Here is a 19829-nt window from a genome sequence, read left to right as displayed (position 1 = left end):
AAAATACTAACAAACCAAATTTGGCAATATATAATAAGTATTACATACCATAACCAAGTGGGATTTATCCCATGAATGCAAAACTGATTAAACATACCAAAAATCAATGTCATTTATCACCTTAATAAAGGGCAAAAACAAGAACACATCAACAGATGCAGAAAGAGCATCTGCTAAAATGCAGCACTCCTTCATGAAGAAAACATGCAACAAAATTAGGAATAGAACTTTCTCTAGCCAATAAAGGCCAATTATGAAAAACCTACAGGTAACATCATGTTTGAAAAATACTCTGTATTTTCACTTTAATATCAGGAACAGAAATATATCCACTGTCACCACTTCTGTTAAACATTGTACTGGAAGTTCTAGCAGGAAAATTAGTCAAAGAAAAAAAAACTAATAAAGGCATCCAAAAGGAGTGACACTATCTCCATTTGCAGACAATATTGTGTAGAAAATTCTGATGAATTCCCTTAAAAAAAAAAAAAACTAGGAATAAACACATACAGCAAAAAGCCACAAGATCAATTAAAAAAAAAAAATCACTTCTATGTCTACATTAGCGGTGAAGCACTGGAAAAGAAAAAAATTATTTACAGTAGTGTCAGAAACAAAACATATATTATTTAACAACAAAGTTTAAAATTTATTCTCTGAGAACTATAAAAATTCCCAAGCTCCTTTGCAGAAGCCAGCATCCCTACCTACTGTCTGGCACTCATTCCCTCTCACGTCTTTCTCTACAGCAACAGTACTCCTTCTATGCTGCCTGATCAATTTTCATTTCTTCACTCAACTATATTCATTAGTGTGCAGACATTCTATGACATCTCCAGTCAAGTCATTCTTCCTCTGATCACACCATTCTTCCAAGTAGGACCACATTTCTCCTAGTCAGTTTCAAACAAAAGTCTGCGGAAGCAGCTAAGTTACCTAGAAATCAGTTTTTACTTGAAAAATACACGTACGTATCTAAAATTTAAATTTAAAAAAAAAAAAAACAACACAGAAATAGGGGCAAAAGACTCTCACGGGCAAATCAATGAGAACATATAAATCTTTAAGTACTGGAAAAATTACCCAAGATATTAACAGAAGACTAAATTAAACTACAGAGAGAAAGCATTTTCTACTAACTGGATTAGGAAAAAGTCAGTCTAACAGAATCAATTGGTAAGGATATGGCTTTAACTCAAACTCTTGTTATACTCTATCGAGGGGAATTTGTACATGTTCAGAAAGTAATTTAGCATCATCTGATCAAAATGGTAAAATGCATTTTATCTTGACGCTAGTGAAATCCTTGTTCATGTACTTAGGACAATAATAATGTTCATTCTAACAATGCTTACACTGGCAAAAATTAAACATGTTCACCAACTACAAATAGATGAATGGTGATATAAAGCAGTGATCATAAACACATGATAGCTGCAAAGATTCATATGAATAATTTCCCTAAATGTATTTTTTTGCAAAAGTGCTGTCAAAATAAAAGCAAAACAGAAGTTAAATGATACACTTTTTTACTTTATACTTTATAGCGGGAAATTGAAAAGCATACAGACCTTTATCCTTTATACTTTATAGTGGGATATTAAAAAGCATAAAAACCTAGTATGTCCTTTAGGGATACATGCAACAAGATAAAAAAAAAAAGAATAAAAACAAATTTCAGGATGTTTATACATATGGGGAAAATTAGTAAGATCAAGGCAGGGATATAGTTTTTTGGGGGTTTTTTTTTTAAAGATTGTATTTATTTATTTGACACAGAGACAGGGATCCCAAGTAGGCAGAGAGGTAGGCGGAGACAGAGAGGAAAGCAGGCTCCCTGCAGAGCAGAGAGCCCGATGAGGGTTCTATCCAGGACCCCGAGATCATGACCTGAGCCCAAGGTAGAGGCTTTACCCACTGAGCCACCCAGGCACCCCAAGGCGGTATATAGTTTTAAAGTGACTATAATGTTCAGGTGGTAGGTCTAGAGGTGTCCAAAGCACTTTTCATGTTACACTGTTAGGAAATTTTAAAAGGGGATTTATGGGCTCTCATTTTGACTACTAAAAACTTCTCAAGAGAAAAAAACCATCCACATTTCGGATGTAATATTCCAGACTTAGTAAGGTTCTGGTTTAATGGAAGCCTAGAGATGTCATATCAAGGAACACAATAGGAAGACCACTTAAAATACAAAGTCACTACTCGCTTGCTCAATAAAATGCCCATGAAAAGGGTCATATGTCAAAACAAAACAAAACAAAAAAACACTCTTTGGCTGACCCTGTTTTTCTTCCAGTTACCACTCACTCAGCTATCTGGTTTAAACAAATGGAGAAGAAAGATGCTAAAATTGCCAGGCATGTACTCCATAGCTATTTCCATAGAAAGAGACTTTTATTCAGACATAAATAATCAGTTATATTGATCTTTTCTTAAATTTAAAGATTCAAAATTAAGACACAAGTATGGACAGAGTCATTTAGCTGCTTCTACAATAGAGCCATCTGGATAGTTTGTTATATGAAGCATAATTCTGAAGTTGTCCAATAACACACTGTCTCATTTGGAATTAGCCTAATAAGCCCTGAATGGAAGCTTAACAGCTCAGCACCACACTGATTACCTGCCTCTCAAGCTAATCTATCCAAGTATTTCCACATGTTAATGCAGGGATATCATCATAGATACAAATCAAACAATGTGGAAAAATGAACCCCACCTCTTGTTTACTTTTAAAAGCATATTTAAACAATAATTATCCATACACAGAGCAGGTACTGACATGCATTCCTACTCACATATCTCTATTCAAGCTAATTGTGACAATGCACTATAGAAATCTTGACTATATAATTACAATTTCATTTAGCTGAGTTGTCTTTATTCCAAGACTACTTAATAAATGTTTACACAATCCCATCTCGAAAGGTAATCATTGGCCATTTTGAGATTTTGACTATTTCATATTTTGATAACAGATTACCTCCAATCTCCTTCCATAAAAAATAATATATTCAATACAGAAATGCAAGCATGTTATAAGAATCTGTCCAAATTGTTCCATCACTGCAAGTGCCCCTAAAAATGGATATGCAGCAAAAATAAGACCCTCATTTGATATACTCAACTTTAATTCATGAAAATCAAAGTAGTACCATTTAACTTATATCTAAAATGATCTCAAGTGTTCTTCTTGAATGTTCTGAATGTTTAATAAGCTTTACTGCATTTTAAGCCCTAGATATACCATGGTTCCTTGATCTGCGCTCCTTCCAACTTTGAGAGTAATACATGGAATATACAGGAGTAGTAGTTTTTAAAAAGAAAAAAAAAAAAAAAGAAACCCTTCTCATGCAGTAGCCTTTTCAACATCAAGAACAGATCAAGTTTTACCTCATTCCATAGTAGTCAGGGAGTAATTCACCATGTGCCCTGGGCACTTCAGCTTTTGTGAAAGTCTCAACTTTTCTACTAGATAATCAGAACTCACTGCTTTTTCACAAATTAAATGGCTTCTTTAGGTGTAGTACTTAATACCAACATTTCTTTCCCTCCAGTAAGATACAGAATCCAATGGCCCAGGAGCATGTATTACCTGACACCCACCTAATACTGAATTCTGAGCTTCAACACATTTGATCATGTTCAAAACTAACCAGTAGAAAGCCAGCACAAGTTACTGTTAGCCAAGGTCAATTCTACTTATGATACTTTGTTTGGAAAATATCATCATCTGTCAAGTCATTTTTCAGCTCTTTTAAAATAAGCCCAAAATACTTTCCATAAATTTCTAATACTGGGTAATCAATGAGTATCTTGTTCCTGATGTACACATATTAACTTTTACTTCTGAAGTGTTCTTTAATCATTACTAAGTATAGCTCTGCTGTAAAACACAGATTGCCTACACACTCACACCCCCCCCATGTCAGAGTTTCTGGTTATTAAATTACGCTGTTTCTCTTCAGAAAAGGACTCAGATTTTCTAACTAAAAACTAATGTTGTTAACCATCCTACAGGACATGGTATAGCCCCCCAGAGAGTATCTTACCCAAAATGTCAGTTGTGCCAAAGTTGAGAAATACTGTGCCACTTCCATATTCAGGTATAGAAAAAAAATAATAATAATAAGGTTTCCAAGTTTATAAAAATCCCTTTTGCCTTAAATACTGGAAAAACCATCCAATATAAAGCATAGGAGACTCTTTCATGAGGTAAGCAGTAAGATGCACCTTGGTCAAGCGCTGATTAGCTCACAAGCAGTTGAAACTCTTTAATTAGGGGCACCTGGGTGGTTCAGTCAGTTAACTATCTGTCTTGGGCTCAGGTTATGATCTCAGGGTCCTGGGATCAGCATTGGGGTTCCCTGCTCAGAATGCACTCTGCTTCTCCCTCTCCTTCTGCCCCTCCCCCTTGCTCCTGTGAGCTCACTCACTAATAAAATCTTAAAAAAACAATTAAAAAAGAAACTCTTTAAGTACTATAGCCATCAGTAAGTAGGTCTGCCGAGTTTTGACAAGCAATTCAGTGTCTGAACTAATTTCACAAAACCTTGGGAGGACGCAGGGAGGTCAGGAGCACAAGAATTTTAGAAGAAAAGAAAATCAGGTCTACTGGCAGTGAATGGCAAAGAGAAACTGAATCATACAAAAATACACATGTCTTATTACCTTATGACTCACATTGTCCCATCAGGTCCAGCCAATCCAGTACTTCTCTGTTTCAACTGGCTGAAACAGACCTTCATCATTCAGCTCGATCAATACTGCAGATCCCAAACTAATTGTAGCTCCCTCAATCTCCTCCTGTACTCCACATATTAAACCAGGGAGTCAGCGATCTTTGTAAACTTCAAGTCTTAGGTTATTTCCTCTTAGGGGTGAGGGGAAAGACAGGAAATCAATGGTTCCCCCCTTGTATCCAGAAGCTAATTCAAGGAAAGAGATCAGGGAGAATTAATGAATTCAGACCTACACATGATCTCAGACATGCTGAAAAAAGCAAATTTAAGTGGTTCTGTTCAGTTGGAAGTTGAACATACAAGGTCTGGAATTATAGCAGAGAAGGTGTAGCATGAGAGATTTTGGAAAGAACATGTCAAGTAGTAGTTAAAATGGTTACCAAGTAGAATAATCATCTCACAAAGTTATATGCTGTAGCATTCTTTTCATACAGTAGTCTGGAAGAGAGAAAAACACAGGGACAGAGAACACATCAGTATCAGTAGTTGACAGGGATTAGTAACAGAGCAAGGGTCTGAGTACCAAGCAGCACCAGGAAGCAATTCTTTGTAGTGTGAGAAAGTTCTATTGTGATTACAATCCTCTATACAGATATAAACACTCAGACTATGTACCTTCCCCAAAGCAAATTTTACCGTATGTCATTTTTTCAATTAAGTAATGTGAGCATGATTTTCATTGCTCAGAAGTACTTTGTTAAGTTATAATACAAGTTAAAGGGAATGTTTATGGAAGATGGATCTGAAAAAAGCAGTCAAGAAAAAAGTAGTAAAGACTACAGTCACAGAAAACAAGGTAGAGAAAGTTGCAGAAGGAAGATCTGGTTAAAACTGTCAAAATTAATGAAGCCACTCTGTATACACTGGTGTATTATAATACGATTCATTTCTACTATTAGCCACAACCCCCACAGTTCACAACCAGACTGCTATTACTGTAGACACCAGACACAAGTGGGATTCTCACACCACATACACTCCTGCCTGACCCACTGGCTCCAAGTCCAGGAGGTCCTCACAGCCCCCACTGAGGTTCATCAAAACTCCTGGAACTCGAGAAAATGATTAGGACTGCATTTTTATTGTAATTACTTCAGATTACACATTTATGACCAAGGATATTTTATCAGAGCAGATAAATGAAGAGAGACACAGGGCAGGGTTTGGGAGAGTGCACAACATAGCTTCCTGGGTGCCCTCTCCTCATCGAATAAGCAAGTGCTATGTTGTCAGCACACAACTGTTCAACCAGGTAGCCCCCCTGAGCTTCATTCAGCATCCAAGATTTTTACTGGGATATCATTTTGGCAGTGTGAGTAACTGAATCACTGACCATGTGGTTGAATTCAGTCTCCAGCCCGATTCCTCTCTCCCAGAGGTAGGGCTGATTCAAAGCCTCAAATCTCCAATCACCATTGGTAATTAGAAACCATTAGTATTTCTGGTGACTGGGCTCCATCCTGAGTGATCTCATTAGCATAAGCTCAGGGGAGTGCTATGGGGCTCATAAAAAAAAAACGACCATCCTAATACTCAGAAAATCCCAGTTATTTCCATTTTCCCTTCAAGGAACCAAGTATAAAAGCCAGTCAAGTTCCTTATTTTACAACAGACTAAAAATGCATATCTAATTTGGGAATTGAAAAGCCACAGGTGAGTTTGGACAGAGCAGTCAGAGAAGAAAAACACCAGATTGCTGTGCACAGAGGAGTAAACTGAAGGTGCAAAAGCAGGAGCAATAAATGTGACTGTTATTGTCAGAAGTTGATTAGGGAGGAGAAGATGAAACATGATTAGAGATACAAAAACAGAGGGTTTAAATTCATGCAAGTAATTAAGGAAGTGTCTTCCCTCAGGAGCACATCTCGAGGAGGTTGCTTCCTTGATACACTGTCATTTTCATATTCATGTTATTCCGGGCAGTTCTTCGAATATGATAGCTAGCTTAGAAGTTCTAACATGATTCTCTCACATTTCTGTGTTCCAACTTATTTTACCTTTGCCAAGATCTTTTTTTTTTTTTTTAAGATTTATTTATTTATTTATTTGACAGACAGAGATCACAAGTAGGCAGAGAGGCAGGCAGAGAGAGAGGAAGGGAAGCAGGCTCCCTGCTAAGCAGAGAGCCCAATGCAGGGCTTGATCCCAGGAACCTGAGATCATGACCTGAGCCGAAGGCAGAGGCTTTAACCCACTGAGCCACCCAGGCACCCCTGCCAACATCTCTCTTAAAACAATGTCCTTGTTACTGCTTTTTCACCTCTGGACTTTTAATTATTCAGAAATATACAAGTAATTTATACTTAGTAAAACTCTTGTACTTTCAGCAGAATGGCTGACAAATTATCTTGCAAAACATCTTGCTATTTAAGTAGTTCAGGAGAAATGTTACTAACAGCTTTTTTCCCCAGTGTGACTTTTAAAGGTTTTTTTTTTTTTTTTTTTAACAAAGTTTTTCAGAATGAGGATTCACTGGATAACTCCCTAGGACTAACATCAGAGCCAGAATCCAAGGAAAATAGCAGAGATGCTTTAGGTTAGTAAGAGGCTTTAGTTTAAACAAATGAGAAGGAATGAGGACTGACATTTTGAGCCCATGCTTGGTCAGTTAGAACTGTGGTCCTCAAAGATGCATGTAACCATTTAAAAGGTAAACCACCCAAAGTACAAGTATCCAGTGTGGTAACACTGCGCAGAATTCTCTGCTGTCCTGGCTGGGATTCTGACAGGGAGGGGAATCTCCCTGATACCTTAATTTGATGTGAGTTCACATTTCGGCTTAACATTACCATAAGATGGATAAAACCTCAAGCCAAAAATTAACATAAAGAGATCCCTAAATGGTAAAGCCCTTGGGATCCCCAGCAGGACCAACACAAATCTGTTCCAGAAACACATCCTCATCCCATGCCCAAAGGACTCCTACTTACATTGTCTTGCCAAACCTGGGCCTACAACACAGTTTACTCAACAGAGGACAAAACAAATCACAAGTGAACAAATGAAGTGAAAAACTACAAAAAATTACATTAGCTATAATGTATTAAATATTCATCTTTAAACACTGAAAAACAGAATACATAATCCTAAGAAAAAAGAGGCCAATAACATTTGAAAAGGACTGAGTCAAACTTCTAGAAATTGAATTTTTAATTGAAGACTACTTCAACAAGAGATTACATTAGGGCTGAAAAAATGAAAACTGAAGTTCTCCAGAAGAAACCACACACACACACACACACATACACACACACACACACACACACACACACACACACACAGGTGGTAAGAGGACAGGGTAAGGTTTACCATACATACAGTGATGTAGAAGTAAAAGATAAAGCTGTAGGGTGAGCAATGGGGCAAGGTCAATATTTATAGGATAATGGTACAGAGGTTTCTAGAAATGGTAAGATATAAATCAAAACTCCTGAATAAATCCAAAGCAAGAAACAAACAAATTCTTATCTAGTCACATATTAGAGGGAGTGCACATTATCTGAGAAAAATAAGGGACTTTAAAATCCACCTGACAGACACTCCACAGCTAAGACAGCAATGGGTTGGGAGGACCCTAGACTTTCCTCATCCCTCTAACATAACTAGATACTTACCAAATCGTTCTGAATGCCCAAGAAATCGACCTGATTACTGACAGAACAACTGCACAACTAGAGTCAGAGAAGAGGCTACACGGAGGAAAGCACACAGTGTGGAGATGTCATTTGGGAAGAAACGCTTCGTAAGTACTGTAGAGGTGAGGGAGCCCTGGTCACAGAGGGAGCTCAAAGAGAGAGAGACAAGATTGCAGAGAGGAATGCAGGAGGAGAATATTTCCCAAAAGCCACTGGCTGGAAAAACTAGACAGGCTGATTGTCTGTGGAGTTTTTACAACCAGCGGGGATTCAAAGTTGACTTTTTTAGAAGTCAGGCTGGAATAGAGCCCCAGGGCACTGCTCTGCTGCTGGAGACAACCCTGGGGAATACTGCATGATTTGAGGATCACCTAAGGCACAAAGGAAGAAAAGTGTTTGCTCTTCTAGCATCTGTGAGAGGTAGAGTTTCCAAAAACGTCTCTCTAGGGACAAAGGAGTCAGTGGGCACCATTTCCCTCCTCTACCCCTCTGCATAGATGCAGAGACACCTACTGAGGACAGCCAGCCCAGACACTGGCTGTTTAGCCTGCTTTGTGCAAATTCCATGCCCCTGGGCTCTGGTGCGACTGCCCTTCTAGGTAAAACCTGTGTCCATCCCAGCGTGGTGAGACCCTCCCCCCAGACGACTAACACAGCCCACCTCTCCATCCGTGCATATCACATCATCCAACCATAGAGTTCTACAAGGTTTCAGTGTCAGTGGAAGTAGTATCAGGTCTATTTAATAAGCAGACCAGAGCACATTTAGTTTAAACTTGCCACACTCTAGCCACGGTTCTAACACTGCCCACTACAGGCCAGGAGAGCCTCTGCAGATGACTGACCTGAGGGTCAGAGCAGCCAAAACTCAGCAGCAGAGCACAGAGCATCAAATACATACCAGAGACACTCCCTGAAGCACCAGGCCCTAGAAACTATATGATCTCTTCTTCATAAAGACATTACTCTCAGGAGTAGCAACATAACAGGCTTTTCTAACACACACAAGATAACAGAGACCTATAAAAATGCTAAGATGGAAGAATTCATTCCAAAAGGAAGAACAAGAAAAGGTAGTGGCCAGAAATCTAATCAAAACAGATACAAGTAATATGACTGGTGGGGAATTTAAAGTAACCATAATAAGGATACTCTCTAGGCTTGAGAAAAACATGGAAGACATCAGGGAGAACCTTACAACAGAGAAGAAAGGAGCTAAGAAACAATCAGGCAGAAATTAAAACAGAAGTACTGAAATTCAAAACCAAATGGATGTAATGACCACAAGGATGGAAGAAGCAGAGAAATGAGTAAGTGATATAGAAGATAAAAGTTATAGACAATGTTGAATGAAAGAGAGAAGAATTATGGATCACAAGAGTAGACTTAGGGAATTCAGTAACTCCATCAAACATAGTAAGGTTCATAGCATAGGAGTCCCAGTGGAAGAAGACAGGGAAAAGGAGGCAGAAGGCTTATTTGAAGAAATAGCTGAAAACTTCCCTGATCAGGAGAGAAAACAGAGATCCCAATCCAGGAGACACAGAAAATTCTTATTAAAAAATCAATAAAAACATGCCATATCAGGAAATACTGTAAATTTGCAAAATGGAGTAAAAAAGAAAAAAATCGCAAATCATCAAAATACGTTCTTAACTTACCAAGGAAGACCCATAAGGCTAGCCACAGATCTCCACACAGAAACCTGGCAAGCCAGAAGACAGTGGCATGGCACCTTCAAGGTGCTAAAAGGGAAAAATCCGCAGCCAAGAATACTATATCCAGCAAAGCTATCATTCATAATAGAAGGCGAGATAAAGAGTTTGGACAGATATTGTCCAAAGAAGACATACAGATGGCTAACAGACACATGAAAGATGCTTGACATCACTCATCATCAGGGAAATTCAAATCAAATCTATAAGGAAATATCATCTCACACTTGCGAGGATGGCTAAAATTAACAACAGAGGAAACAACAGGTATTGGCAAGGATGCAGAGAAATGTGGATACCTCTTAGACTAGTACCCTCTAAAAAAGCAGTATGGAGGTTCCTGAAAAAGTTTAAAATAGAATTACCCTAGGATTCAGCACTCATACTACAAGTTATTTACGCAAAGAATACAAAAATACAGGTTCAAAGGGAAACATGCATCCTGATGTTTATAGCAGCATTATCAATAGCCAAACTATGGAGAGAGCCCAAACATCCATCTTCTGATGAATGGATCAAGGAGATGTGGTATATATGTGCAATGGAGTATAACTCAGCCAAAAAAAAAAAAAAAAAAAAAAAAAAAAATGAAATCTTCCTATTGGCTAGGGCATGGATCAAGCTAGATAGTATTATACAGAGTGAAGTAAGTCAATCAGACAAAGACAAATACCCTATGATTTCACTCGTATGTGTAATTTTAGAAACAAACAGGTGAACATACTGGGGGGAGAAAAGAGACAAACCAGGAAAGCCTCTTAACTATAGAGAATAAACTTAGGGTTACTGGAGGAGGGTTGGGGGAGTAAGTGGGTGATGAGGATTAAGGAGGGCGCTTGTTATGATAAACACCAGGTGTCGTATGGAAGTGATGAATCACTAAATTCTACACCTGAAATTAATATTCCACTGTACGTTAACTGGAATTTAAACAAAAACTTGAATAAAATAAATAACAATAAATTCTGCCTGACAGAAAAGGCAGGTAACTTTCAAGGGACACAATAAGACTGGTAATGGGACACTAGTATACTGGTCAACAGACTTCTCACAAGCAAAATTAAAGCAAGGACACAATGATATATTTTCAAAGTACTGGGAAAGAGAAAATACATATAAACTTCGAAATTTATACCCCAGCAAGTGATCACATGAAAGGCAGAAATAACCCTGAAAGGATTTACCTGCTAGCTGTATTAAAGTCTTCTCCCCTCCATGGAACCCTGAAATGAAGCTTATGGAGGTAAGATAACCTGAGTTCTGGTGACAGTTCTGAGTTCCTGTATGCAGATAACTCAATTATCAGCCTTAATTTGGGACATTTTAGTATTCTGAGGTAATCTATCTCCAATTTGAAAATGTATTTTAAACGAAAAAGTTAAATTTTCACAATTCCCTTTAACATGTATGCCCTCTAGGGGCTGTCTGACCTTTGGGTACAGCCTCAAAGTTGAGAGCTAAGAGAACAAAAGAGAATCCATTAAGAATCTATGCAACACAATTTAAGGGAACAAAGGAGAATTAGTTCAAAAGAAGCCATGGAAAACAAGTGGTTTAGTGTCTCTGACTAAGCGAAGTCTTCACCATTTTCTTGCCTTTGGATGGTATCCAATTCAGACCAGTCTTGGGCAATTTAATGCCTATAGGCTAAGAAGGTGTCATTCCTTTCCAACACAAAACTTCAACTACGAGTGCCAAGTCTCAACTCCACTTAGTTTTTACGATTAGAAATTAAAACAGTGTGAAAGTGTTGGCATGAAGTAATACCTGGGTATAAGGTTGTTAGGTCACTAGCCTAACCTTTATAACTTAGGATAACCAAGAGATACTGAGTATCTTCAGTAAAAAACTATGTATTGTTTAGAGACAACCCTTCTGGATTAGTTGAATGTAACCTTCCATTGCCTTTGAGCTCTTTTACAACCTTGCAAGTTATAGGTAACTGACAGCAATGCAAAATCATTCTTGCATATAAAAATGCAAATAAACTCTGCCCAGTGGAGGTTTGACACCCCTCACATGGGGGAAAAAAAAATACAGTTTTGTCTATGTGAGTTCATTTTAGTATTGCTTCACAAAAAGGTGTGCTTCTCCGATTCTAACATGTGCCTGGTTCCTTCATTAACACCATGAGCATGTTAAGGATTTCACGTATCTGTATGAAACTCACTCGCTACTTTCTTGAAATTTATTCCCTAACACCATCAAAACAAGATATTATTTCTAGCAGACACCAGGTTTCTAAAGCTCCAAAATAAATTGTGAAGATTCCATTTAAAACTAGCTTCTTAAATTTTCAGTGAGTTCACGAAAATATCATGTAAGTTTTAATCATATACATAGTACATAAGTTATTCTGATCAATGTTAATTATAAATATAGTAAAAAAATACCCACAAATCTACAACCAAAAAAGTCAGTAACTGCTGTACATGTTAATGTCTCATTAAGTCACCACTTACACTGGGTATCTTGGCTTATAACTGCAGCAGGAGGAGAGTCCTCTTCCGTTTCAGACCTACTACCAAAACTGTCACTTTACTGACAAGCTTAGAAATAAGATCTCAAAAAGAGTAACTGACCAAAAATTCCAAATGTGTAATTTCTATAGTGAGCATGAAAGTTTCCCAAAAGGTAATAAAGGCAAAGACATCTAATTATACTTACCAGGTACTATAAATTTTTAATTATCTGCCCCAACTATCTAGTGCTCCCTAGGAGCTTAAGAAATTTGTCAGGATTCTAATTCCTCAAAGTTCTAAATCCTGTGCTTCTTCATTCCTTCTCTGGGCACTTCTAGCTGATCACATGGCCTCTAGCATGGCTGAGGGGCCTGCAGAACAGGAAGGAGCCCCGATCCAGTTTTGACATCACCTAACATAACCTCTATCTCAAGTTTCACTCCATCAAGATACACTCCATGTATCTTTTTTAAGTTGCATTGAAGAAAAAGGTTTTCGTTGATTTACAGAATTCTTATACAGGTGTAAAAGGAATTCATGTTGTAGGGAGAGGAGATTACATTAGCAACAATTCCCTGAGGAAGAGACTGCAGTTGCATATAGGAAACTAAAGAGAAATCGCACACTATCTTTTCCAGATGGGTAATTTTTAACTCACCACCCACATGGCAAAGAAGGCTTAGAGGACTCCTTCCATTTGTCTACAATCCTAGATGTTGTAATTCATCTTAATACCTTTTCATTTTTAAGTACTTAGCACTCTACTGAGTAGTTAACACCTAATTTCCAACACCTAAAAAAACCGCAAGGATTAGCATCTGTATTTTTACAAGGCAAAGGGGCTCGAAGAGGTTGCGCAAGGTGCTCATATACCACTAATTAGAAAGCCTGAGAACTGGGCCTACACATGTCCCACTCCACAGCCTGTTGTTATCATGCTGTACCAAATGGGTACAGCAACTCTCATTCTGTCTCCAATTTAGACTATAAACCTATTAACTTATTTTTAGGATTTTATCTAGTAATATAAGAACAAAACAAAGATGTTCTAAAGATTATAATATGGCTTTGGCTATCCTATGTTCTGGTGAATTTGAACACAGAATTCTGTGTCATCCTAAAACATTTTACTTTAAAGGGTGTGAAAATCTTGTCTGGCTATCTGTGCTGGAAAGTAAACCACTTGCGAAAACTCAAAACACAATTCGGGTGTGATGAGTCAGATTTTTTATTATTATGTGCATCTTAGACTTGAGAGTTTTCTTAGGTATTTCCAGGTAAGTAAACAATGCTTCTCATTCCTTCAGTGTACATTCACAACTATACTCTGAAGAAATTACTACAAGTCTTCATGTAGTAAAAAAGCTCATGTTACGATGAGGGACTATAAGAAAATATAAGTTCTAGTACAGTCTCAGAATACGCCAAGCTTCCTAAAAAATTTTGCATTATGTCTTTAAGTCAACATGCCTGTTTTAAACAAATGGACATCTAAATATGATTTCATCAAAATCCAACAAGTTAACACTTCCTACAGTATTTGTCTCTTTTATCCTTTTTCAGAAGTTTAACCACTTACCCCATGTTCCTTAGCAGCTGTGACAACTTTGAGAAGGACATCTTCCTCGACAAATGGTCTCACAGCGTCATGGATTATCACAACTTCTGGCTTAGAGAGTTTAGAGTTGGGCTGGTCCTCTGCCAGTGCTCTTAGCCCATTGAAAATTGACCTGTGGCGGGTTACTCCAGCTTCAACCAGAGAGATGCGCTGATGCTTGTACTTTTGAATGATACCTTTCATCGCTTCCATGTTCCCTCCAGTTACTGCCACAACAATGTCTTTTATCCAACATACCCTAAAAGAAAAATGTGCATACATTTAACATAAACTGGGCCTTATACAAGTTAAGCTAGTAACAAAGTGAATAAGTACTACTGTAACTTCTTAGGGATATGGAAAACTGAACACTAAAGTAAATCAGTCTGATGCATTTTACAGGTCTAGTAAAGAAGCTGATCAATATTTCATACTCTACATAACAGATATAATTTCACTATGGACTATAAAACATTACGTCTATATAGATATCATACAACACATACAGATTCCTCAGTAATTAAGTTTGAATTAGACTATCAGTACATCAAGAAAAAAGAATACAGTAATAGGCCTTTAAATTGATTCTTTCCAAATTATTTGTTCAATAGAATAGGAACAATCTCAAAAGTCTGTCTCTAAGTTCATAAAATTATTCAAAAAAACTGGAACACTTATCTAACACAAACTGCCTACATAGGTAAAGGTAAAACATTATAGCTTAAATAGGGCAACTAGGACTGTATAAATACAAGTGGGACTCAAAATAATAAACTTCGTAATATAATATAAAATTAAAGAATTAACCTATTGAGTCATACAAAGTATTGAGCCATTCTTCTATTGTACAACATTTTCCTAAAGACTTCCTGACCTATTGCTCTCACAGTCCACAGTATTGAGTGGCAACTGTGTTACATCTTGGCTGACTTCTCTTGAACACCAGTGCTAACAGAGCTTAATGTCATTAAACTCTTATGTTCCACCGCCAACAGGCCCAAATCAGGCAAACTGCCTCTGACCCATGCTATCAACTCTGAATGAAGGTCACTTTAAAATTTAATAGAACTCAAAAACATCTTTGGAAGAACTCTTAGACTATGACATGCTACACGTTCATGCTAGATAGTTCAAGTCTTATGCACATTTTTACGAAATGGAAGGGTCTGAAAATTACTTAGTGAAATTAACTTTGTTTATATGAACATTCGGTTGATTTACTCAATTATTAAACTCCAATCTTCAGTTATTCAATCAACCCTTTCCATAATCCTAAACCCCACTGTGCCTGTGGCTACAACAATAGTACAGAGATGAACACACTAAGAGCTACTTTATAGGCACACTGCCTTTTCATTTTAAGTCCATTTCTTTAATAAGTACTTACTGCACACTGAATCAATGATCAGCACTGAGTACACAATGAAAATAAACACTGCCTTTGCAGAGTTTACAGATCAAAAACACCAAAGAACAAATACAAGCTGTGATCAAGTGCTATGAAGAAAGCCAGGCTCCAGGATTGCAAGCAAATGAACTTTTTGACCAGCACAGGGAAGGCCAGGATGATACTCCCTAAGGAAGCTGAATTTGCTGTAGGATCCAGATGGTGAGTGGTGGCAGGGGAAATACAAAGGGGTACAAAAGGCTGGGGGAAGCAAAGGCCATGGCAACATCCTGAGGGCCAGGAAACCACTGGAGTCACATCCTTTAAGCAAGGGGGAAAGCCTATGAAGAGGCTGGAGGTCCAGGCAAGAGCAAGACTGGGCTAGGCCATGGGGACATCATAGACCATGTTACGGGTTTTAATGTTATAATAGAAAACCACAGAAAACCTTTATGCAGGAAAGGACATTTACACCTTAAAAAAAAAAAAAAAAAGAAAGAAAGAAAGAAAGAAAAAGAAAGAAAGAAAGAAATACTCACCCACCCAAATGTTCTAGGCATTGTTTTAGGACAGAAAGGCCCCCTTAAAGAGGACCACCTCCTAATTCCCCAAACCTGTGAAGGTATAACCCTACACAGAGAAGGAACTTCATGGAAGTGATTAAGTTAAGGACCTTGAGATGGAAGAATCATTCTGGACTACCTGAGTAGGTCTAACATAATCACAGGAGTCCTTACACATGAACAAGAGGCAGAAGAGTCAAAAGAGGAGAGGAATTAACAGAAGCACTGCTCAATGTGATAGAGGACCACCACAAGTTCATGTGAATGACCCCCAGAAACTAGAAAATGGCAAGTAAATGGATTGTCCCTAGAGTTTCCAGAATGAACGCAGCACTGCCAACACCTTTAAGTTTTGGCCCAGTGAAACCTATTTCAAACTTTTGACTCTTCTGACTTAACAGAAGTGCAAGGTAATACACGTTGCTTTAAGCCACTCAGTTCATGGACTGCTTTTTTCTTTTAACAGCAGCAATAGTAAATGAATTTAGGAGCCTCAATTTTACTTTTGCTGCAAGGTAGAGAAGAGATTTAGTAGAGAGAAAGGATGCAAGTAGACCAGATAGAAGGAAGCTGCTGCTGATTACAGCCTGACTACCAAATTGAGCTTGTAGATAGCATTTAAGAGATAAATTAGAGATAATAACCTAGTAAGATTGGCAAAACAAATCAATTATGACAGAATATTAAATAGCTAACCTAGATTAACCATTTACTATGGTTTGAGTCTTAGTCAAGTTTGAACTTCCTGTAAGTCCTCCTCCTCTACTATCGCTTAAATGGGAAATAATTATATGATATAGGCATGATGCTCAGTACTTTAAATAGTTTTACCATTCTTCATCAAAAGAAGACATTCTGTCTTCCAGAAGGTAGATTCCATGGTGGCAGGGACAACATCTGTTTTGCCCATTGCTTTTCACCTAGTACCAAATAAACACTAATCTGTTGGTAAATGACCATGGTCAGTCTTATCTACCAGAAAGAGTGTAAATCTGACAACACAGTATTGTCTCAAGGGTTATGAAAATGCAAGAAGTTCTTCAGTAACCTGGTTAGCTCCAAAAACTCAGTAATGAGTTTAAATTTCCCTATGTGATGTGGTTGCATTTTGAGTCATTTGAATCCTTACCTTCATTTCTAGAACATTAGGCTGCTCTAAGGCCAGGGTTACTCATGTTTTGTTAGACACTGTGGGGAATTGCAATCACAAGTAAACTAAGACAATGCAGTAATAGTCACAGAATACCAGAGTCGCATATGGATTATTATGGGCAGGCAACAGAAAGAATTAGGGAAAAAGACTCAGTGTGGGTTGCTCTTCAGTTTGTAGCCCATCCATCCCCCATTCCTTCCCTTGCAAACCTAAATGATCACAGCATACTTACCAGTTTAGAATTTACACTGTACTTAAAGCCCCTCTGCAAGTGACAAGTGACAGTTCGTGTCCCCTAAACGTGGAGCTTCCCAAGATTCTATCTTCACAGACACAGCTGTGATCAAGGCTCTTAATCCCTGTTTATTGCACTATTCTCTTAGCTTATCCCCCTCTCTTCTTATCCCAACACAACCCATTCTCACCACTCCCGGAGGATTTTTCTCACACGCAAACTGAAGGTCACCCCCTGCTCATTTTTGAGCTGGGCCCTTCAAAATCTGACCTCAGTCCACTTATCCCTACACCACTTCATCTTTCCCATACCCCTCTTACTCAAGAGGGCATTTTCTCACACACGCAAGTCTTTGCTTATACTACCTCCTTCACTTCCCAGCATACCTATCACCAATCCTGGGTTGAGAGGACAATGGGAGGCTCAGTCCCACTTGTTCACCTATCAGTTCAGATATGGCTTCCCCTAGGAAGCTTTAGTAGTCATTCTGGGGGCAGCATCCCTGGTCTCCCCTCCCAGTGTACTCTTACCACTAGAGACACTTAGTATCATACTCTACAATTTGCCTTTTCTATCTCCCTCACTAAGAAGCCAACTCATAGAAAACAGAGCCTACACCTTATAGCTTGGCACATTCTATACCAATTAGTATTAGTAATACTAACAGCAATGACGACTGATGGTTTGCTAGGTGACACATACTGTGTAGAGTACTAGCCTGCAAAATCTATCTGATTGCAAGTCACTATTATCACCACTTTATAGATGGCACAGAAGCAGTGGCCTGACAATAATCTCACACTTAAGAAATGAAAGGACCTGGGTGGACCCAAGTCTGATTTTGGAGCACATACTACTGCCAATGTACTAATAGTCTCTGAGAAGGATGTGGCAAAATCCAGGAGCAAAAAGAGCATGTCCACATCTACTGTGTCTCTAGCACTTCGTTCATCTTATTAGTGATGAACTATATAATATTGTTGCATTTGTGGTCAAAATGTCGAGTTTCCTGTAATTTCCTGTACTTCAAGCAAAAATAAACATCTAACATTTTCCAGGCAGTATACTAGACAATTGTGATATAATAATGAACCAAGACTGGCAGAATTCCTGACCTCACAGAACATATGTTACTAAATATCTGTTAAGTGAATCCATGAATAGAGAAGACTTAAATAATTAGAAAGGAATAAATTATTAGTTTACATGCCTAAGCCTTTTCTCTATTCATGGATTCATTTAAAGTATTTGACATAATGGTCTATGATTTGTCTGAGTTTAGAGGAAAGAATTATTAACAGCGATCGAATATGTTTCAGTTTATTAATATGACATCACATTAAAGTTTTTAGTTTCATTTTTTTAGAGAACCTTTAAGTACATGCTCGTTAATCAGTAGGCAAGACTGTTCTATAGTCAAGAGCTTAACTTGTACCTTACTCTGTTCATCTCTTTTCATAGTGAATTTTACCATAAAAATAGCTCCAAAGCAACTGTAAAGGCCTCATGTTGTTTTTCACAAAAATTACTCTAATTGAATCTTACTATTGAAGAGGGAGATAGGCAAGACATTACTAGACTAAATAGTCAATCAAATATCTGCACAATGAGTCAATGAATTAATGAACTCCCAAAGACAAATTCCAATTTTACAAGAACACCTTCAAAGAGCTATAAAATAATTTCCAAACAAAGCCAGTCAAAATAGATGTAAATAATTAGATATACCCATAGCCTTTGACTATTTCCAAAAGTTGTAGGAGACTCTAAAAGCAAAGTGTTTTAAAGATTTTATTTATTTATTTGACAGACACAGAGATCACAAGTAGGCAGAGAGAGAGTGGCGGGGGGTGTGGGGGGGAGAAGCAGGCTTCCCGCTGAGCAGAGAGCCCGATGCGGGACTTGATCCCAGGATGCTGGGATCATGACCTGAGCCAAAGGCAGCAGCTTAACCCACTGAGCCACCCAGGTGCCCTGAGCAAAGTGTTTTAAACTAGTCTTTCTCAGATTAAGGCCTATTAGTGTCTCTATTTAGTGAGTTTAGATTAACATTTTTGGTTAAATGAAATAGAAATTAACAGAACCGTCAAGTTAGAATGCATAGTAAATAGTAAGGATAGGCCTTCTTGAAAGCCTTTCAAATATGTGCACATATGTGTATTTAAACACATGTTTAATGGAGTCATCATGCAAAATATTCTTTTAAACAAGTCTCAATAAAAAATTTTAAAAGACATAGTTTTAAACCATTCTCAAGAGATGACGTTGTTATGCTATTTTGTTCAGCAACCAAGCATACTCCCAGCACTTACAAGCCTTTTTAAGTACTGTTTATAT

At 37.9% G+C, this 19829-nt stretch overlaps 1 protein-coding gene across 2 annotated transcripts in view; it reads right to left on the bottom strand.

Annotated features, from left to right (window-relative positions):
* The window catches only part of CRPPA (CDP-L-ribitol pyrophosphorylase A), a 289217-nt gene that overhangs the window by 255735 nt on the left and 13653 nt on the right, over positions 1–19829 (bottom strand). For both annotated transcript variants that reach the window (XM_032873929.1, XM_032873920.1), the window contains exon 2: positions 14137–14413. In XM_032873929.1, the coding sequence (XP_032729820.1) occupies positions 14137–14367 (231 nt within the window). In that variant the 5' untranslated portion in view covers positions 14368–14413. The remainder of the gene's footprint in view (positions 1–14136; positions 14414–19829) is intronic.

The sequence above is a fragment of the Lontra canadensis genome, unplaced genomic scaffold, assembly GCF_010015895.1.
Source record: "Lontra canadensis isolate GAN:19392208 unplaced genomic scaffold, GSC_riverotter_1.0 scaffold2, whole genome shotgun sequence".
Taxonomy (NCBI): Eukaryota; Metazoa; Chordata; class Mammalia; order Carnivora; family Mustelidae; genus Lontra; species Lontra canadensis.
The sequence above is the reverse complement of the archived record's forward strand: the minus strand, read 5'-3'. Positions and strand labels throughout refer to the sequence as shown.